This window comes from Lynx rufus, unplaced genomic scaffold (assembly GCF_022079265.1).
Source record: "Lynx rufus isolate CCGP_SWC_20201006 ecotype Redwood Valley unplaced genomic scaffold, mLynRuf1.p SCAF_13, whole genome shotgun sequence".
In the NCBI taxonomy this organism is placed as follows: Eukaryota; Metazoa; Chordata; class Mammalia; order Carnivora; family Felidae; genus Lynx; species Lynx rufus.
This window is the reverse complement of record NW_025814827.1, coordinates 45,144,616-45,166,822: the sequence shown is the minus strand read 5'-3', so window position 1 is coordinate 45,166,822 and position 22,207 is coordinate 45,144,616. Positions and strand designations below refer to the sequence as shown.

Genomic DNA, 22,207 nt, shown 5'->3' with positions numbered 1-22,207 from the left:
GCTGGTCTGGCTCTGCAGTGGTAGCCGAACAGAACCAGTCCAGGATAATACTGCCACCTGGTGGGCAGTCTCAGCCATGGGCTTGATACTTCTGAGCAGAACACGGCTGTGTCTCTATTTGGGAATTGGGAAACAGATATAATAGCTATTGTTTATTGAATTATGTAAGGCAGATTTTATTATTCCCATCTTACACATGAAGAAATTAAAGCTTAAAGAGTTCCCATGTGTCACTAGCAGCTGCTCTCCCACTGTGTGACCAAGCAGTATATGAGGCTTTGTAGCTATTAGTCCTGTCAACCAAACTGTATTTTGAGGAAGGTGTGTGTGTGTGTGTGTGTGCGTGTGTGCGTGTGTGCGTGTGTGCGCGCGCACGCGCACACCCACACGTGCACCCCCACACACCCACACCCAAACTTTGTGCATTACGAATGGATTGTGAAGTAAAAATGGCTTTCTGTTCAGTATGTAACAAATACTGATTGCTTACTAGGTGTCAGGTACTGTGTTGGGTGCTGTGGTTACACTGTGGATCAGGTTAGATGCCGATTAGGTTTTATTATCTAATCAGGAAGCCAGGTAGTTAAGTAGACAGTGAAATGAACTGTGATAAGGGTGGTGATGGGGGAGCAGAAGGTGTAGCGGCAGCAGACAGCAGGGTTGGCTCACCTACGCTGGTGGTGGGGAAACGCTTCTCAGAGAGTGCTGTTTAAAGTAATACCTGAAAGATGGGGAGGAGTTGGTGCAGAGGAAAGCTGGAGAGACCCAGAGACCTTGTCAAGTATCTTGAAGAGTATAGACTTTAGTTCAAAGGCCATGAGAAATCCTTCAAAGGTGGTAAGCAGGGAAATGAGATGGTCAGTTCTGTGTTTGATAAGAATCACTTGCCCTGGGGATAAGATGGATTGCAGGGAGAAAGCCTTGCGGGGCGGGGGCAGGGGGGGATGTCCTGCAGTGGTTCAGGAGAGAAGAGATGGTGGCTAGACAGAAAGTGATGGTGAGGGGATTTGAAAGAGATTTAGGAAGCCGAACTGAAAGGACTTGGTGATTGACAGGGCTTGGACTTAAGGCTGAGGGAGGAGGACATAAGGTTGAAGTTCAGGTTTCTGGCATAAGCATCTAAGTGGTTAATGGCGCCGTTTACTTGGGATGCTGGAGGGGCCAATTTCAGGAGGCAGAGAAGGTGAAGTCAGTTGAGGGGGTTGTATGCCTTTGAGACAACCACGTGGAGATGATAGTAGTCAGCTGAGTTTTTAAGTCTAAGATAGTCTGGGCTAAGGGGCACCTGGCTGACTTAATCAGTGGAGCATGGGATTCTTGATCTCAGAGTCATGAGTTCAAGCACTATGTTGGGCATAGAGCTTACCTTAAAAAAAAAATGTCTGGGCTACAGATAGGGATTTGGGAGCCATCTGTGTACATAGTTCATAATTAAAGTCTTGAGAAGGGAGAACAGGGCTGGTGGAGCTCCTGGCTCCAAAAGAGTGATTACCCTGAGGTCATGAGCACTACCAGAGTATGCCCTCAGTGCATCCCTCTCCCCCTTCACTTGTCTCTGTTTCCTGTTATCCCCTGAAAATACAGGTGCTTGATCCCAACTGTGCCCACTGCTGCCACCACCAAAGGCTCCTCAACTTTTCATAAGAGATTCAGTCTCCCATCCTCACTATAAATGGGGAAAGCTTCCAAATATGAGAGGCTCTGTGGATATTCTGGTTGTAAGTAATAGGAAGGAAGAATCCAGGTTTTCCTTCTCCATATGGAGACAGGAAAGGAGGGAGAGCCTTATGGTTAATTCTGAAGATGTTGCTCACAGCAGGTTCTGGATGCAACCTGATAGCTCCCCTCTGTTACTAACGCTTTCAGTGTTCCCTGCTTCTGGTCTGATAGTGAACTCTCCTCTGGATCAGAGAAGAGCTGTAGGCCTGATAGGGAAACAGAGAGGCTGATTCTCCCGAGAGATGAGGTCAGGGAGACAATGCAGCTAGGACAAAGAAGCCAAATAGTTTGTGCCAAATTAATTTCCCCAAAGATATTAACCTCCTTTGCTTCACCATTCCCTAAGGCTACACTAAGATTATGAAAGGTGTTCAAAATGTTGAAATGAAAATAATATGCATGATTTGTTTGCATATAATTTTCATACTCATTTACTATCTAAATACAAAAGAATCATTTTCCTTCTCCATTCTACCTCCTCCACCCCTTGCGCCTGATGTGCTAGTCAGGGCAAAATCAGTTGACTGGTATTTAATTAGGTATGTTCAGTTTCAGCCCCCCCTTTCCTTCTTTCCTTGTTCTTGATCCTTCCAGTGTGGCCCATATTAGAAGCCTCTTTCCCTTTTCCACCCTGATCATTTTCACTTGCTAGCTCGTCTAAAGGACATTTCTCTTCTTCTTCCTAAGTTAAGACTTACTCTTTATCACCAATCTCCTGTGGGCCAACCAAGGGGGAGGCATTCGCTAGCCCTAAAACCAGTCCTTCTATCCCCATAGTCACCTGAAATAGTTGCTAAAAATCTCATTTCCCAACACCAGGGGGTGTCTCTATTCCTGTATCTGTCCCACCCTGAAGGTAGAGATTAGCCCCAACCCTTTTCCCCACTCCTTTTACGTAGCCCCTAAAGGTCCTTCTCTCCCTACCGTCGCAGAGCTTTGGGTTCAGAAAGTGGTGTCTTTTTATTGCGGATTATCGTAGGTCTCTCATTCTGTCCGGACATGCATAAATTTTTCTTTTTCTTAGTCTGCTCATCTTTCGGTCTCCGTACCACCCACGATCCCGTTTGCTCCGGCTCGCCCTTTCTTTCGCTACCTGTCTTCCACCTCTCTACATGGGTTTCATCGCCCTTCTGGGTTCTTCACATACGCGTCTCTGAGCCTCTTTGTGTATCCACCTTTCTTTTTCCCTGTCCCCCTCTTATGGAACTCTCCCTGTCTCACTACTTCTGTGCCAGTCTCTCTCCGTCTCTCCCACAGTCCCCACAGTAGGAACAAAGTCACGATGTTTGCGCAGAACATGCCTCGCGTCGCCCCGTCCGGGACCGTCACATTCCACCGTGCCCCTCCGCGCATTCCAACTGCAAACAAAGAGTTCCCCTCCCCCTCCTCCACTTTTCCCTGTCCCAATTCCTGAGAGATGTAGCGGCGCTGCCCAAACTGCCCCACGGCCGCCTCTCGCCTCCAGTCGGCGGGTCTCCACCTCCGGGACAGTTACCACCAGCACCACCCTCCCCCTTCAGCGCACCAGAGATCCCTGCGCAGACACCCCCGTTCCTCCTGCACACAGCGCTCCGCCCCTCCCGGAAAGTAGATCCGGCCAGGCAGACAAAAGTTTGGGAGAGAAGTTCGGTCTGTGCTGAGTGTGAGAGTGAGGGGGGCGGGGGCCGAGGAGAGTGGGGCGGCAGGGCGAGTGGACGCGTGAACAGACAGACCTGCGGACGGGACAGCCGCGGCCGTAGGCCCTTCTAGCCCCGCTTAACCCCTGATGCGCGGGGGGAAGCAGCCCCTCTCGCTGGGGGATGCTGCGGGATTCCCGGTGCCGGGCATCCGGGCCGCCCGCTAAACCCGTGTGCCTACCCCGTGCCCCCGGGGAACCGGAGTCCGGCCGCTGGGAAAGAGAAGCGGCCGCAGAGACGCTGCAGGGTGCCGGGCGGGGAGGGGGCTGGAGGCCCCAGGCCCGAGGGCATGGAGCGGTTAGGGGAGAAAGCCAGTCGCCTGCTGGAGAAGTTAAGACTCTCGGACTCCGGCAGCGCCAAGTTCGGCCGCAGAAAGGGTGAATCTAGCCGGTCTGGATCTGATGGGACCCCCGGGGCGGGCAAGGGGCGTCTGAGTGGGTTGGGGGGACCTAGGAAATCAGGGCCCCGTGGAGCTACTGGGGGACCTGGGGATGAGCCGTTGGAGCCAGCCCGGGAGCAGGGCCCCCTGGACGCTGAGCGGAACCCGCGCGGCTCCTTTGAGGCGCAGCGCTACGAAGGCTCCTTTCCTGGGGGGCCGCCTCCCACCCGGGCCTTGCCTCTACCTCAGTCATTGCCCCCCGACTTTCGGCTGGAGACCACGGCCCCAGCTCTAAGCCCCCGCTCCAGTTTCGCCAGTAGCTCAGCCAGCGATGCCAGCAAGCCGTCCAGTCCCCGGGGCAGCCTGCTGTTGGACGGGGCGGGGGCCGGTGGAGCCGGAGGTAGCCGACCCTGCAGCAATCGTACCAGCGGCATCAGCATGGGCTACGACCAGCGCCACGGCAGCCCCCTGCCCGCCGGGCCATGCCTGTTTGGCCCACCCCTGGCTGGGGCTCCGGCGGGCTATTCCCCTGGAGGGGTGCCGTCCGCCTACCCGGAGCTCCACGCTGCCCTGGACCGACTGTGCGCTCACCGGCCGTCGGGATTCGGCTGCCAGGAAAGCCGCCACTCGTATCCCCCGGCCCTAGGCAGCCCCGGGGCTCTAGCCGGGGCCGGAGTGGGAGCTGCAGGGCCGTTGGAGAGACGCGGGGCGCAACCCGGACGACACTCGGTGACCGGATACGGGGACTGCGCCGCGGGCGCCCGATACCAGGATGAGCTAACAGCATTGCTGCGCCTGACGGTGGGCACGGGTGGGCGAGAAGCCGGCACCCGCGGGGAACCCTCGGGGATTGAGCCGTCGGGTCTCGAGGAGCCGCCGGGTCCGTTCGTTCCAGAGGCCTCCCGGGCCCGGATGCGGGAACCAGAGGCCAGAGAAGACTACTTCGGTGAGTGAGACAAGTGGTTAGGGATGGGACGGGACCCGTCACAGCATTCGGTTACCCACTGCCCCGACGGCCCCAGTTGCCGGCGCCGGGAAGTCGGAGGCGGAGACGCGGAGCTAGAAGAGGCAAGAGGGACTTCCCCTTTCCACCAGGTCTCAAATGGACCAGGGGCTCCTTATTCATGCTACATTCAACCCCCTGATTATGATCTCGTGAGTCCCAGTTCTTCAAGCTTTAGAGCCTCGGTTTTTCGCTGTAGGAGGCCTCGTAGGGAGGGGACCAAGTGGGGAGTGAGAGCATCCCCCATCTTGCTCCCCCCTAGGCGGCGGTGCCCCTGCAGGCTTCCGCGCGCCGCGCCCCCACCCCGGCCCAAGCTCCGCCCGCAGGAATTCGGGGAATGCGCGGGTGGGGGGCGGGGCGGGCGGGCCGCGTGCGTGCCGGCTCCTGCCCGGGCGCTCCAGGTGCCCGCGGGCGGGGCTGGCCGCGCGGCACGGCGCGGCGCGGGGCAGAGGGTGGAGTGCGGTGGGGGGCGGGGGTGCTGCTTGCTAACACGCGCGCAGCCGCGGCCGCGGTCGGGCAAATGGAACCCGGAGAGAGTGTGAAGCGTTCCGGGACGGAAAAGCGGGGACCCTGCTACTGGCTCGTCCCAGTCCTGCTGGCTTGCCTGCGTGCGTGGGCATTTAAGCGGAGATCTGGTGGTGTCCGCTTCTATTTTCCCTATCTTCCGGAAGTCAGGGCAAAAGCCATGACCACCCGTACACCAGCATCCCTAGCTGGTTAACGACCCTGTGTTAACTGCCAGAAATAACCTGGCCTTCAGTTTGGGGCACAACCTCCTCAGAATTCAGGCTGGAAGTAGCACGTTCTTTCCTGCTGCTGTTTAGGAAACCTGGTCGCTGTTTCTCTCCCCCACGCGGTCACCTTTAAGAAGTTTTAATTGATTATATGTCACAGCTACCGGGGGATATTGGGGTCTTAAAGGATCTTTTTAGCTAAGACCCACAACCACCACTTCGCTGCAGGAAGAAATGCTGATATGGTAGGAAGAGCAGAAATGGAGGGCTGTGGGCCTCTTCTCACCTTTCTCACCATCCATGTTCCTGCGCTGGACCCCATGCTCTAGATCTCTAGATCTCTATGGTTAGAAATGCGGCCGGGGAGAGGAACCCAGCCAAGGAGGGAAGATTGAGGAGGAGGTTGAGGTAGCAGGGCTGCAGTCTGGAAGGGCCCTGCCTGGTTCAACCCTCAGTGTTCCCATCCTGAGAGAGGAAAGCTGTAGATAAGACAATGGTTTGGTCAACGGAGACAAAGCGACAGGATCCTTTTAGCAGTTTCCTGTGGGAGCCTGTGAGAAGTGGCTGTTGAGTGGAAAGAAGTCTCTTTGGCTAAGCCATCAGAGTTAAAAGGAAGAAAGGAGCTTGGACAGAGTGCAATAAAATGGCAGGAAGAACCTAAGTGTGGATATACTGGGTTGGAGGAGGTGAGGCGGACATGCCTGAGCAGTTTGTGCCAGTCTTCCCATAATGTTCAAGGCTTCCCAAAGAAATGGTTCTGACGGGCCCCCCTGGCATGGCAATCTTGGAGCAGATGTTCACTCTTATGGGCATTTCGACCCTAGAGGTAGGGGCCTCTTCTTCCTGAGAGTCAGGTTGCCTCCTCTGACAGAATCCCCAGCCTGACTGTACCCTCCTACTCTGGCCCCTAGTTAGGGGCCCTCTTCCTTGGCTACAGCCTTGCCCAGCTGCCAGAGGGTGGGAGCAGGACAGGCCTGGGCCCATCAATCGCTGCAGCTGCTGCACGGGCTCCCAAGCCCCTGGGCAAAGACTGGGATGGGCCCCAACAGGCAAGGAGTATGGCAGTGTGCCGAGGGGGAGAGGTGGGGCGGGGTGAGGCGGGCCCGTTGGGATCTGCTCCCCAAAGACAGGCCCTAGCCCTCACTCATGGGCCTGGAATTGGGGAGTGGAGGGAGGGAAGAACACACCCGGGAAAGGTGGGTGCCAGAGCCAGGTGTATGTGTTTTAGGGGGAGGGGTGTCAGAGAAGAGCAGTTTAGCTCTATTCCTCCCAAGATCGATGTCTGGGAGACATTAGGGATTCTGTCACCCTTCCCCCACCTTCCTATGCAACTTCCAGTCCCTGGAACACACCCTACATTCTTAGCAGCCACCTCCCCACAGGAGTCATGCTCACATGGTCCCCTCTGCACAGGGCCTTCTGCTGAGCCATATCCTTCTTTTCATCCTTGAAAGCCTGGAGGTGTGGAGCAGTAAGAAGTCATTCTGTAGCTGAATAGCAGCTCATTTTACAGATGGGGAAACTGAGGTCCCAGAGAGGCTTTCTGGACCTGGCCTACTTTCTCTAGGAGTGCACTGCTGGGACATTATGGACTGGCATATCTGACTCCTTGTCCCACACAGTGCAACAGGGGTCATATCCTAGCCTATTAGTCTTTTATTCCTGACAGAACGCAAGCATTTATTTGAAGGCCAAGGACCATATCTTTGACCTTTTCCAATCTTCCACAGTTTTGGACACAATGTTTTTGGTAGGCACAAACTAGATGCTCAGAAAATATCTGTTGATTAATCACGTAAACAAGAATGGGTCTGCTCAGCCAAGACCTTTTTGCATCCCATTTCTCATTATCCTCTCTTCCCAGGAGGGAGCCCATCAAAGGGAGGCTGAGACCCCTGGTCCTCTGACACAATTAGGAAAGAATAGTGAGGAAAGATCCTGAATCTCTGGTTTTGAGCTGAGGGCATAGGGTGTGATGCTGACAACCTCTTCTCTCCCCTCAGGCACCTGTATCAAGTGCAACAAAGGCATCTATGGGCAGAGCAACGCCTGCCAGGCCCTGGACAGCCTCTACCACACCCAGTGCTTTGTCTGCTGCTCCTGTGGTGAGTGTATCCCCTAGGCCTTCCCGCAGGGGCTGGGGCCTCAAGCACTCCCCACATGCATCCACACTCACAAGTGCCTAGGGAAAGCAGAGCTTTTGCCTCTTCACTTGCTCACACAGCAGCTGTCAGGTGCCCACCATATGTCTGGGTGTCCATTGCTGCCCCGCCTTTCCTTCTCTGTGCTTTACCTGACTCTCTAGTCCCCATGTTGGGTCTGCTTTCTGGAGTGAGTCCTCCCTTCCTCCATTCAGCCTCTTTCCTCCCCTGTGTTCCTCCCTCTTTCTTCTGCCTCCTTGCTTGCCCAGCCTGGACTCCAGCCCGGCCTCAGCCTCTCCTTGGTGGGGTTTGGTCCTGGGCAGTCTGAGTTGCCTGGGGCGACAGTGAAAGACTGGAATGTGGGAAGGGTGGGGGTGGGCTGGGGGAGTTGGGAGCCATGGGGGGCGGAGAGAGGGGTTTTCTCTTGGCTGGTCAGAGTTCAGCCACCTCGCTGGAGTGCAGGCCACAGGGCCATGCCAAGCTGATGACATCACGCTCCAGGAATGCCCGCTGCTGTTAGCTCAGGAGGCCCGCCTGGGAGGGGGGGGGTGCTCCCAGTGGCCTTAACTCCCGGGCCCTTCCCTCACCTCCCTCATTACCCCTCCCCACTGCTTGCCCACTCTTGATTCCTTTGCTAAACCTTTAATCTCCTATCTCTGCCTGTCTGACTCCAGCACTCAGCTTTTCTCTCCCTCCACCCCAATCCTCCCCCCCCACCTCTGCCTGGTTCTCTTAGGTTCATCTATCTGTCTGTCCTGTTTATAGGGCCTCTCCTGGGTATGTCTCTTTCCTTCTTTCTATCCCTGCTGTGTCTCATGAGTTTCTAAGTCAGCTTTTCTAAACCACTGGACAGAGGTGGAAGTGGAGATTGTGATCAAAAGAGGGCAGAGGAAGTGGCCAACTTGCCCATTCTCCATCCTGGGTCTCACTCCTACGCCCTCTCTGACAAGTTAGACACCCTGGAGCAGTTCCTAAGTATTGATCACATGCTTTGTTTGCTCACAGAAGATCCTGGATTCCCTGGGTTCCTCTAAGCTTGGGGTAGCAGTTCAGTACAGCGGGAAAGGGAACTGACTTTGGTCCCAAGCGAAGCACTTTGTCCCCAGCAGTAATGCCAGTATGTCCTGACCTGCCCAGCCTGTCCCTGGAAAAAGACAGACAGGGCTGGGAGAGCAAGATGGCTGTCCACAAAGAGGCCCCCAGGTTGAAAAGTCTCAGAGGGCGAGGCCTGTGACAGTGTGACCACCTCCATGGGCATCGTCCAGCACCTTGTTCAGAGTTCCTTTACCTTGTGCCCCAGCCTGTAGTTGTCTTTGCTTTCCCTGGTGGCTCCCCATCCACTGGTGGGGAATGTACTTGTTTAGGGAGGCCAGGAAACTAGAAAACTGTTGAGGAGGCAGGAAGTGGAGAAGCAGTGAGCAGAGGAGAGGGGAAGCTGGCAGGAATGAGACCAAAGCAAATTGAAATTGCATCAGATGGGACTTTCACGTAGGGAGGGAGGACAAACAGCAGTTAGGAGCATAGGCACTAAAGTCCAGACTTAAACACATCATGCGACATTGGAGAGGAGTGACCCTGGGGCAGGGAAACCCTGTACCTGGACCCCGGGATGGCCTCCAGTCCTTTGTCTTCTGCTTTTAGGGCGAACTTTGCGCTGCAAAGCTTTCTATAGCGTCAATGGCTCCGTGTACTGTGAGGAAGATTATCTGGTGAGTGAGAGGTCCCCTGGGCCTGGACTTGGCTCCCACAGTGGGATTCCCTTCTTGGTGGCCCATTGGGGTTCCACCCATCAGGTCATTCTCTACTTGTAACACCCTACCTTGGTCTTTTCTTTCTCTGTAGTTTTCAGGGTTTCAGGAGGCAGCTGAGAAGTGCTGTGTCTGTGGTCACTTGATTTTGGAGAAGGTAAGCAAGGTGTCTTCATCTGAGGCTCTCTATGAGCCTGAGGGGCCGAGGGGTAGAGCCAGGGGATAGGTGGTACTGAGAAAGGTGGAGGGAGGAACCATATCACCACATGAATCACTTTCATCTCATTCTTCCCCAGAGCAACTTTACAGTGGCGTCCCTCTGCCTGTGGGGTCAAGTCTGGACCCCTAATCCTGCCATCCCAGGCTTCTGTAACCTAGTCTTTACCTAATTCTGCAGGCACAGCCAGGCCCTCCACCTGAGCAAGGGGTGTGGCATGCTGGGTCTTAATGTCCTTCCTGCTACTGACTGGGATCAGTTAGAACTGAGTTGTTCTTTTTTAATTTAGGAAGGAGGGATAGGATTAGATCAGAGGTCCTCAACTCTAGCAGCCTAGCAGATCACCTGGGAAGAAGTAAAGAAAATACCAGTGCCTGGGTCTTCATCAGAGACTGTGATGGATACTTTTGGGGTAGGACCCAGGCATTGATGGGTATTTTAAGCTCCCTGGGTGATCCTAATATGTAGCCCCAGATGAGAACCACTGGCCTGGATGCTAAGAACTTGTTCAAGGTTTCTGCCTCTGTTTTAAGAGTCCTGGCTTCCCTCAGATTATGTAGCATTGTTCTGGGAGGATAGCAGGGGGTTGGATGGGGTGGGGGGCAGCAGGAAGGGCCATGGGTAGCTGGGTAACGGGAGAGTCAAGATCAGAGGGAGACTGATTTTCCTCCCACTCCATGAGCCAGATCCTACAGGCCATGGGAAAGTCCTATCACCCAGGCTGCTTCCGATGCATCGTTTGCAACAAGTGCCTGGATGGCATCCCCTTCACAGTGGACTTCTCCAACCAGGTGTACTGCGTCACTGACTACCACAAGTGAGTCTACCCCCTTGGGGTATGGTGTGGAACTGGGCTCAGGGATTCTCCAACCTTAATTCATCTCTGTCTCTCTTTTTCAGAAATTATGCTCCTAAGTGTGCGGCCTGCGGCCAACCCATCCTCCCCTCAGAGGTCAGTATGTTTGGGTTCTCCTGCGGGGCAGCCAGTGCCGCTGCCCCTGGGAAGGGGATGGGACATAGGGCCTGGCTTCCCGAGGGAGGCGGTGGCGCTGAGGAATGTACTCTGCGAAGATTCCCGTGTGACTCTGCTCTCAGGGTCACCACCCTGACCCTAACATCCGGGCCTGGACATGTCTGACAGCCTCACTGGGCCCAGGCTTCATCTGGTCTCTCCCAGTCCAGAGGAGGAGACTTTCTTCGAGGTCAGGGTCACCAGATTCCAGAGGTAGGGGCTGGAAAAAAGGTGGGAAGAATCCTTAGGGCTGGTAGGAAGATGTCAGCAATGATTTATGCTGTGTGTGTGAAGCATTTGCCTGGGGAGAGAAGCCAAAAGCCAATGAGATATCAGACCCTGTTGGATCTCCTTGTCCCCAGCTTAGTTTACTTTACTTATGCTGCCTGCCCCCTTTCCCTCCCTCTGCTTCCCTCAAAGCTGGGAGAAGTAGGTAAGGCCAGAGCTGCTGGACAGAGGGAAGACAATGAGAGGACATGCTTCCTGGAGGCAACCCTAAGAAAGCGTGGGGGGAAAGTTCTGGTAGGATCTGCAAAAACCATCTCAAAGCCACAGATGATTGCAGAGAGCTCTCTCTGGAGGCCTTTGTATGATCTTCCCATTGGTGTGGGAGGGGCCCGTAGTAGGGAAGGTAAAGTTGGGGTTGTCATGCTGTGCTCATCCCAAGCTTATCCCATGGGGGTCTGCATCATTTCAGGGCTGTGAGGACATTGTGAGGGTGATATCCATGGACCGGGATTATCACTTTGAGTGCTACCACTGTGAGGTGAGTGTTGGGAGCCAGGGCTTCTGGAGGAGAATGGGAATGGGGCTGGGGGGTGAGGCATGTCCCTAAACTGCCTGCAGGAGAGGTCTAAGGCATGGAAACCAGGAAGGTGCTCTGGCCTATCTCCAGTGTGTGTGTGTGTGTGTGTGTGTGTGTGTGTGTGTGTGTGTGTGTGTCTCATCCTCCAGCCACCCTCTCTGGTCTTGGTTGTTTAGTCCTTTCTGAATCTGGCTTCCCCAGAGGCAAGACTAAACTAGGGACTCCTGATAACTGCTGGAAATGGGAGTCTGACTCATTATTTCTGCTGTAGCAGCGACACCTGCTGTCCCGCTGAGGTATTTTCTCAGGTTTCTTCTCTGGGAGTCTATCCCTTCCAACCCCACCTCCTTTCTTCCAGTCATTAGGAGTCTGGTGTGGAGCAAGGCAGACTCCCAAGATGTCTGAGGTGCCTAGGCTGAGGTAAACTAGATGTCCTTCTTCCCTAGGACTGCCGGATGCAGCTGAGTGATGAGGAAGGCTGCTGCTGCTTCCCTCTGGATGGGCACTTGCTCTGCCACGGCTGTCACATGCAGCGGCTTAATGCCCGACAGCCCCCTGCCAACTATATCTGAACTGCAGTCACTACTGCTGCCTTCGCCACCATTGACAAATTCCTCTGGCCAGAGGGCCCCTCTGAGGCCAGCCGAGGCAAGGAACGCACTCCCAGGCCGGGAAGAAGAGCCCTCTGGGGAAGGCCCCAAGGGCCAGAGACCCAAAGATATGACATTCCAAATGGATTGTGGAGAAGGAACCTTCCAATTGCCATGGTGGGGTGACTGGCTTTCTTTCCATGTGTGTAGCCTGTGCTGTAGTGTGTACTCAGGCACACACTACAGGCGAGTTCCAGTACTTTCTAAAGGTCTGATTCTGGTCTGTATCTCCAGTGTCTGATTATGCATAAGTCAAGTGATGTTCCAGCTTTGGATTATAGGAAGAGAGGACATCATGAGCACTCCTCACTCTTTTGTACCCCTCATGTGGGTCAGGTATGGGGTCAGCAGGTTCTTACTACAGTGTCTTTGTATCTGGATGAAGAGATGGACACTAGACCTTATTAATGAGTTTTTTTCTTGGCCACCTTCTCCCTATAGACTAGGAGCACTGCTCACCCCTCTGCTGGGAAGGGGGACAGCTCTCAGTGGGCCTGTTGCCTGTATTGCCTATTTCTCAGGGACTCACGTGGGCCTGGGAAGGCTAGGTGGGTGCCCATACTTGGTTCCTCTTCTCCTCAGTTGGGGAAGTAATGAGTGGGTCCTTGGTGGTGGAGGTGCCAGGTGAGACATGTAAGAAGTGTCAGGCCAACCGCGCTCCGTGCACATGCCCAGGTATAGGTGCACTGAGACCTCCAGCCCAATGTAGACACACATAGGCACATTCATAGACACACTGTCTCACTCCCTTCTTCTCAGGTCACTCTTATCCAGTTCCCTAATAGTCACTCACCACTCCAGACCTGCCACCTCTCAGAGGAATCTAGGATTATAACCACTACAACTCCCAAACTCTGAGGTTCTGGGGAGCCAGAGGGGCAACACACTTTGATCTGGTTCTAGTTGTTTGGCTGAAATCGGTTTACCTAAGCTAGATTCCCTTAAAGCCAATTCGTGGGAGACTTGTATGCTTAAAGTTTACTTGTTTTGGGGGGGGCAGGGAGGGTGCAAAAAAGGTGGTTTTATTGAAAGCACGGGAATAGGACCCATGAGCAGAAAGAGCTGCCAAAGTTTACTTAATGACCAGTTTGCCAAAAGCTCAGTCCCTTTGGGGTATTTTTATAGCCATTTAGGTGTTTCGTTGTTATGTTTTGGGTGTTTTCAAGATTTACATCTATTCATCCAACAGTACTTCTGAATTATTGTCAACAACATAAATTTATCAAATTTGCAGCACTTTGTAATGTTGAGATTACTTCCTACCTTTATGGACATTTTCCTATGTTATCTGCTTTTCAAACACTTTTCTAAAAAGTTTAAAGTTTCTAGCAATAAATATAATTGGTATGGACATTTTGTGTATCATTTTTTTGTGTTTCTTAATTCAATATTCCTTTACAAATTAGATGCCTTGGAAAATGTAATAGAGCTCAATATGATTTTGATGCTTTGGCCTAACTTCTACATTCCTGCTGTTAAAAATGCCAATATATTCTAAACAAATGAGCAGGCATGTGGCATGTTCAGTTGACTAACAATTAAAGGTTATGTGGACAACAACAATAAAAAGTGAAAGGGTAAATCTGCTAAATCCTTTTGAAATGCTGCAGATTTGATAAATATTTATTTTAGACTAATTGTCTGTAGGTGAATTGGTTTTCGGCAAATTAACCTGATCATCTTTAATCCTTAGTCTTCATTCCCTGTCACTTAGAGTTTCATACTAGAAATGGTTACTCCTAAGAACAGAAATTCCGCGTTTAGGGGTTATTCTAAGGTGACCGTGCCAGCCAAGCTGGGGTTGCAGAGGAGAGGCCTGTGCATGAGGGTGTGAGGGGGAGTAAGAGCTCACATTCATACCCCTGACTGCAGAGGGGATGCACTTTTTTTGGAGGGATAAATTTTCTGATAGATTACTTGATCTACAGCTGGGATTGCTTCTTCCGAATTATTATTATTAAATAAGTGAATACAATGACGCTGACTGGGCAATTTTCTCACCAGGCTGCTCCAGGCCTGGGAAATCCAGACAAGTATGTATACCTTTACACCCATCCCTTCTTTGACTCTTGGAGGTCGTGTCCACTCTGACCTTTGGTTTCTTACTCTGATTTCAGCCTCCATCTTACTGGCTGATTCCTTTCTGGGTCTGTGCTCCTCTGTGCCAGCCCCAAGGCTCCCCAGGACTCTGTTCTTGCCACTGGGGCTACTCCCTTCCTCCATCCTGAGAAAAGACAAGTGCTAACAGCTGATGAGGACAGGCCCAGGGAAGGCAGGCTGTGGCAGAAGATCAGCCCCAGCCACCTCACGTTGTCACTGGCAGGCTCCCAAGTGTTCCCTGCATTGCAAGACCCCTTCTTCCTGTTTCCCAGGAGACAGCTCTACCTGACCCATTCTATTTAATATTTACAGCTAATAGATTCGTGGGGTGCTGCAAAGGACCCAGCAACAGGTAGACCTTGTTTGGCCAGCTTACTGCCTGGTTTTCATCAATAGCCACTAGGCCTGAGATGGGACAAGGGGGAAATGGGAGAGTCTTGGATCTTTTTGGTGTCTCTAGATGAGAGTCACAGTACGGGGGTCAGGCTTTCACAGCAGACTGGCTGTTTGCTCTGGTAAGCTCCGTTCACTACAGGCCTGAATGTGGTTTGGTTTATGAAGAATATGGTTGGTGGTGGTTCTCCCTCTGCCTCACTCCTTCAAGACCTGTTTCTCCCTTCCCCCTTTCCTAGGCCAGGGAATTGGTAAGATTCCATTTGCAATCAGGCCGGAGACTGTCCTCAGTTGAGGAAGTAGAGAAAGCTATTTCTAGGCACATAAAGCCAGCTGGATAAGGTCCTTGAGATTGTACATATAACAAGAGGGATAATGAGAGAGAAAGGAGACTGATAGGATTGAGACAAAAGGATTGGAAAAACCAGTGAGCAAAAGCATTTTGTTGTTTTAGAAGGATCCAGACCTGAGCCAGGTCATTTGGAGCCCTAATGTTAGAGGGTTCCACAACAAAGACAATCTCCGTCCTCTCCATTCTCCCTCACAGCAAAGGAGAACCTAAGACGGCCTCTGCCTTGCTGCCCGTTACTGGTGTAGAAACCTTGGAATATCCACACTTGGCCCTGGTTGTGAAGGACTGAGGTTTGACCTTGGAAACAAGAGCAAACTGTCACTGGGACATATGGATTAGAGCAGTCTAATGTGTTCGGAGAGTAGTCAGAGGCAGATTCTGTCCACCTATGCTTAGAAAGGATAGCACTGCCCCTTGTGAAGGGAGCCAAGGAGCGATCCAAGCAGGGAGACACAGGTTACCAGGAACATCTGCTGAAAGGTGTAGGTTAGGCTTGTATCCTAGAGGGAGGGTTAGAGCCAAGCAGGGTGTGATTTTGGAACTCTGTGACCTCGTTTTACCAAATGAAGAAATAGAAGTGGAGGGATAACGGCACTTACCTAAGGTCATGCAGCTGGAAAATGAGGTTCCAACTTTTGAAGACTAATAAAGAGTTTATTTCCCCTCTTCCCTCCCACTCGAACCTTCATCCCCATTGCAGGGACTCCCACAGCACAAGTAAACTGTAAATTAGATCAGCCCTTCATTATGATGGATAATTAGGGAAAGTTTTAGTGGGAAAGCCAGGGAATATAAGAGACAATAATGAAAACTTGTGCTTCTTACTAATGTTTTTGTTTTTTGGTTGGTTGGTTGGTTGGTTTTTTTGCTAACTTGAACTAGCAGTAGCCAAAGTATCTTTAAAAGCACATTAGAAGAAGCAAAAGAAATACACTGCAGGAGAGTCCCTGCCCTTGAGGAGGTCACAGTCTAGCCAGGGAGACAAATACACACATAAAATGCCTTGAGAAGATTACAAGCAACATGTCACCAAGTGCAAAGTAATTGAGTGTTACAAACAAAAGACCTAATGCTGCAGGGTACAGATGACAGGGGGGAGACTTTGTTGGACTTCGATTGTAGATCAGAATGTGGCGGCCCATAGACAAATCCTGTCCCCAAATGCATTCTTTGGCCACTGGGAGTGGGAGTTATTTTTTATATTATTTTGAACCTTCACTGAGGAGAGGAAAATGCCAGATAGTAAATGTAGAAAGAATGATAGAATTGGAAAAACAGCATTTTGTGAACCCGAATAAAATAATTGATTCGGGCCAAATTATTAAGTAGAGTGAAAGCTATAAGTGAAATGATTGGTGGACAACTGGACATAGTGTGTATATATATATATGTGTGTGTGTATATATATATATATATATATATATATACATGATATAGTGCCAAGTAACCTACCAGCTTATGGTCTTGTCATCACTCATTTCCTGGAATGGGTCTTAGTATCACCAGCCAGTTGACCGGTTCTGGTGTGAGGCAAATACATAACCCAGCCTAGTGTAGAGTCCAGCTGCTCCCCACCCACCGGAGAAGTAGGACATGTAGCTTGAGGTTTACAGGAAGTGCTGTGAGAAAGTAAAGGATGCCAGGAGGAAGCAACCCCACAAACCTAGGAGGTGAGGCAATCTGCAGGGCAATGGGTCAGCGCTCTTGAGCAAGTCCGCATGATTTTTTTTTTTAACTTCAAAACTGCTAGATTAGAGGGACTTAAACTATCTTGTAACAATACAACGCATGGTCCTGGATTCCCTATTGGTTTAAGCAAATTGCTGTAAAAGATATTTGGAGTCAACTGGGAAATTTTTTATATGGACGGGATTAGATGAGGTGAAAATTTACTGAGCCGGAAAGGTCAAAATCATTAACAAAAATGCCAGTCACAAAACCAGTACAGGGTAATCGTTTTTTTGTTTTCAAAGTGTCTATATGTTAAAAAAAAAAAAAGATCTGAAAGGATATGCATGAAGGTGTTGACAGTGGTGATCTCTGAGTGGTGAGAGTATGTTTTTGTGTTGTTGGCCTGTGTTTTCTATTTTTATACAGTGCACTTGTACTGCCTCTGTAGTAGTAAAAAGCTGTTACGAATAAAATAACTAGTTGCCAACTTTTATAATTAAGGAAATTTCACATAAAAATCCGTAGATTGTATGTGAAGAGAGGGGTTTCTAAGGTTTTTCTGAATAATCAGAAGATCTGTCACCCCTGGCCTTCCAGTCTCACAAGGCAACAATTAGTTGGAACCGAGTGATGGCTGCTCCTTTATAGGGTATATTCTCTCCTTCATTTGTCACAGTTCTTATCACTCTGTGTGCTTCACACTGCTTACTGCCTGGCTCCTGTAGACCCTCTATTTGCGTCAGTAACCCTCTAGTTGGGTGATCCTGATGGGCTCCTCCCCATCCATAGACCCTCCCATTATTAATTGTTGAAGGTATCAACAAATTAGTTTTGAAATGGTGCCCGAGAAAAGCATCTGTTCCAGAATTACCTGTGCCTGGTTTGTTTGTTTGTGTTTGTTTTTGTTTTTGTTTTTGTTTTTGTTTTTTATAAGGCAACCCAGTCATGTGAAACCCAGATGTAATAATTAATCTACTTAGCTACCATGGTTGCATACTGTAAATTAGTTTAGCAAAATTTCTCTTTGGTAAATGGAATTTGGAAAGTATACTAAATTGCTAACTTCCTCAAGGTTTTGCTTTTTTTTGCCATTACACCTTAATCTTAGGGGGCATTTCAAAATTTACAATGTATGGTCTTCCCAACCATGAAACTCCAAATGCCCTTTGGTTGGTCTGTTTCTCCCACTGGTTCTGATACAGTTTTTAAAGGAGAAAATCTCTTTCATATGCAACTCAGTGTAAGACAGTGTCATCATCAGTTTAAAATCCAGGGAAATACTTTTATCAGCCTGGCACATGTTTTCTCATTACAGCAGCACACTCAATCCGTATAACAAGAACTGCACACGTTGTGCCTCATGTCTAGCTTTTCAAAATGATACTGGTCTTCTTCTTCTGAATCAATTTCCTTTACTGTCTCATATTCCTTTGGTAAAAATTGTTTCAATCTGTCCCATTTTTGAGCCAAATTTCTCAGCTTTTCTTTGAGATCCAAAATGTCCTATCAGGCCTTATTTATATACTAGTTCACAATGGTGTCTCAGTAAAACCAGGCTCATTTCAGTTTGTATAACAAACGTTTCCATGAACAGACAGGCAACCCTTGAAGCCACAAGGGAGCTGGGTTTGAAATCCCCCTTGGAATGGTTAAGCAATTGAAAAATGGCACATTATGAACATTTGTTCCAAAATTGCCATTCGATGTCATAGGTTGATTACGTATTTTCTTTATCCACTTGTTTTCTCCTTAAATCATGTACTCACAATGGGCATGGAATTTCCTAGCTTAATCATCAATAGTTGTGTCTCTGAATACCTTCATTTTCCAGTGAACACCCTTGAAAATAATTTGGAAACCTCTTGACTGCCTGTAAATTTTATTCCTGAAACTGGTTTCATATATATTCGGGTCCATAATACAAATATATTCTTGCTACTCATATTCAGATACTTTCAAAGTAGTATTGTTCATTTTTTTTTAACTTTTCTAAACAATTGCTCAGTTAAGTGTAGTTCCACACTCCAATGGCGATTTTAATATCCTAGCTTTGAAATCTGATTATTTAAGCCCAAATTTTCCATGTGAAAACGTATTCTACTCAAAAGTTTCCATTGGTTTGATAAATAGAATGTGTACTAAATACTCTATCTTTGCAGTGCCATTTTGTTTCCTGGCTAGAATGTGGGAGGCAGAGTTCTTACAATGTTCTCAGCAAATCTCCATTCTTCTCTGTAATTCTAAACAATGCAGCAAAGGAATGTCCAAGTCTGAAAGGTTAAGTAAACTTTTTCTCAGGCTCCCATTTACATTTAACATCAAGTTCAAAAGATACACATTAATATTTTTTGAATACTAGATCAAGAGCAATGTCTCCAAGAAAGTAGAGCTAGATTGTGGGCAGGAGTTATGCCTAATTTATCTTTCTACACGCTCCCCCCCCCCCCCCCATTCCTTGCAAGAATCTAGCTCAGGAATACTTGAGCATGTTCTTGGCTTTATCATTAAAGAACATTTAAGAAGTGAGTGATTGTATTTTGCATATGGCATAGCAGAATGTGAGATGAACAACACTGATGAAGAGACAGGCCTATAAAGGTCAAGCGTTCCATGGAACAAACAAAACTATATAAGGAATTAACATTGTGGGGTGGTGAAAATTCATTCTTTCAACAAATAAGCGCTCCATATGCCAAGCACTGAGATAGGTACCTTAGGATCATGGAGGAAGCATCTCCTTAAATACAAACCCAAACAAATGAAGGTTTTAAAGTGGATTTCATGCCACTTCTCAACAATAGACACAGACTAAAAAAATGGACTATTGATACTAGTACATATATGAATTGCAAAATTATGCTGAGTGAAAGAAGCCAGACAAAAAGTACATCTTTATTTTATTCCATTTATATAAAATTCTAGAAAGTGCAAACTAATCTATAGTGACAGCAGATCAGTGGTTGGGAGGGGCCAGAAAGAATTACAAAGGGGCACAAGTAAACATTTAGAGGGTGATGCATATGTTCACTCTCTTGATTGATTATGGTGATAGCACATATGTATAGTTAAGGTTGAAACTTAATGAATTGTACATGTTAAATATTGTATGTCAAAATACCTAAATAAAACTTTTTTTTAAAGTTTATTTATTTTTGAGAGAGAGAGAGACAGCGCAAGTGGAGGAGGGACAGAGAGAGAGAAGGAGGCAGAGAATCCCAAGCAGGCTCTGCACTGTCATTGTGGAGCCTGACATGGGGCTCGAACCCACAAAACCCTGTGATCATGACCTGAGCTGAAACCAAGACTTGGATGGTTAACTGGCTGAGCCACCCAAGTGCCCCATAAATAAAACTGTTTTTGTGTGTATTTTTGTTGTTGTTCTTTTTTATTTTTGAGAGAGACAGAGAGAGAGAAAAGAGCACACGTGAGCAGGGATGAGGAGCAGAGGGAGAATCTCAAGCAGGCTCCACACTCAGGGAGGAGCCCAATGCAGGACTCAATCTCATGACCCTGGGATCATGACCTGAGCAGAAATCAAGAGTTGGATGCTCAATCGACTGAGCCACCTAGGAGCCCCTGTTTTTAGTTCTTATTTATTTATTTAGTAATCTCTGCACTCAACATGGGGCTCAAACTCACTCACAACCCTGAGATCGAGAGTCCCGTGCTCTTCTGACTGACTGAGCCAGCTAGATGCCCCTGTGTGAGTGGTTTTTTGTTTGTTTGTTTGTTTGTTTGTTTTAATTTGGGAGTAAAAAAGGAGGGAGGGAGGGAGGGAGAGGGAGAGAGAAAGACAATGAATTCTAGGGACTCTCTTGCAAATCTTACTTGCTCAAGGACATCAGACAGTGTGCGATTGTAATATCTTTTTTCAGTACTTTGCTGCAGTTTTGATTGCCCAGATGGTCTATGGGCTAAATGTTGTAGTCTTATGTAGAACAGGCCTATACAGTCCTTCACTTCAGCTGGGCCAGTGTCCTCTTGAACCCAGAAAGCAGCTTGGACTCCCTGTCCCTGCCTATGCTTGCTGGGATATTCCTCCATTCTAAATGATCCGAATTTTCTCTCCTTTTAGGCCCAGTTAAGATAAGATTGATTTCATAGTCTTTACTATCCATTCCTGCAGAAAGAGTTCTGTACCTTTTTTTAAGTTTCTCTAGTATTTATAACCTTTAAACATTTTTTTAAGTTTATTTATATCGAGAGAGAGTGTGCACTCACATGAGCAGAGAAGGAGGGAGAGAGAATCCCAAGCAGGCTCCATGCTATCAGCACAGAGCCCGACGTGGGGCTCGATCTCACAAACTGAGATCATGATCTGAGCCGAAATCAAGAGTTGGACACTGAGCTGACTGAGCCACCCAGGCAACTCTAAGATTTTTTATTTTTAAGTAATCTCTACACCCAACTCAAACTTAGAACCCTGAGATCAGGAGTCACATACTCTACTGACTGAGCCAGCTAGGTGCCCCTCTAGTATTTATAATTTGCTTTTAGTATTTATTTGCTTCTAGTATTTACTATTTGCTTTTCGTGTGCATGTCTTATCTTCTCAACTAGATTATGAATTTCAGGGCAGGGACTGGGTCATATTTATCTATGTGTCTCTCTCAAGACACTTAATATGTGCTCAATAAGTGTCAATTTTAAAATTGACTATCAAAGACACTTTGATAGTCTTTCCAAAGCACTTTTCAGCCATTATCTCATTTGATCATTACATCAACACTACGAGATTGGAGGAGCTAGAAATATGTTATTTCCTCCTTGTGACAAATAAGGAACCTGAAGCCCAAGGTCACAGACAGAGAGAGAGAGAGCTGGAACAGATAATTACATATGAAGGTTTGAGCCAATTCAAGGTTTCCCATGGCTCTCCCCCTCGTTCCCCTCTACGCTATCTGAAGACAGGCCTCTTCACCCTTCACCTTTGCATTCCCCAAGTCCTTTAGAGCTGTTTAGTCAAAGCTTTGTAGTACCAGATTATAAAACTTGACAAATACGAGACATGAAATTTCAGTAGATTTCTGATCAGCTCTGAGTCACCAAAGCATGCTTGCTATTTTGTTCCAAGTGTCGTTTGTTAGGGACATTATGCCTGATATTTAATGATGCTGCACCACAGAGCTGAGGAAGCATAAATGATTTTTAAAAGCCGTAGAAAATGACAGCACTTTAATATTAAGCACGAAAGGTGGCAGCTGACAAGATGACCAGGGATATAAAATTTCTGCACTGGATCACACTATTCCTCTATGTATTGCCAGTAGAACTCTCTGGTTGGTACTAAAGGAAAATATGAAACTCTCTACCACCCTGCACACCTAACCAAGATTCCTGCCCCACCACCCCAGACTACCAGCTTCTCTGATGCAAGAGATTTGAGAAACTTGGTGTAATTTACTTAGCATCAAATATTATTTTAGAAATAATTCACTTAATGATTACATTCCAGTCAACTTTGAAAAGAGGGTGGGAGTGGGTGGTGTTTAAGACAGAGAGAGGTAGGGGAACCCCCTTGACAGAAGTAATGATCTTGGGTTAAAGTCTGTAGGCAGCCTCAGGTCAAGCCCAGTGAGAAAGTCAGTCATCCCCTCCCTCCCATCC

At 48.8% G+C, this 22,207-nt stretch overlaps 1 protein-coding gene across 1 annotated transcript; it reads left to right on the top strand.

Annotated features, from left to right (window-relative positions):
- Window positions 1–312: 312 nt before the first annotated feature.
- AJUBA (ajuba LIM protein) lies at window positions 313–13,566 on the top strand. The gene is made up of 8 exons (XM_047075452.1): window positions 313–4,720; window positions 7,515–7,616; window positions 9,294–9,361; window positions 9,495–9,557; window positions 10,304–10,434; window positions 10,518–10,569; window positions 11,327–11,395; window positions 11,881–13,566. Exons 1-8 carry the CDS (start codon window positions 3,685–3,687, stop codon window positions 12,004–12,006), a joined length of 1,647 nt encoding a protein of 548 aa, XP_046931408.1. The 5' UTR covers window positions 313–3,684; the 3' UTR covers window positions 12,007–13,566.
- The last annotated feature ends 8,641 nt before the right edge of the window (window positions 13,567–22,207 follow it).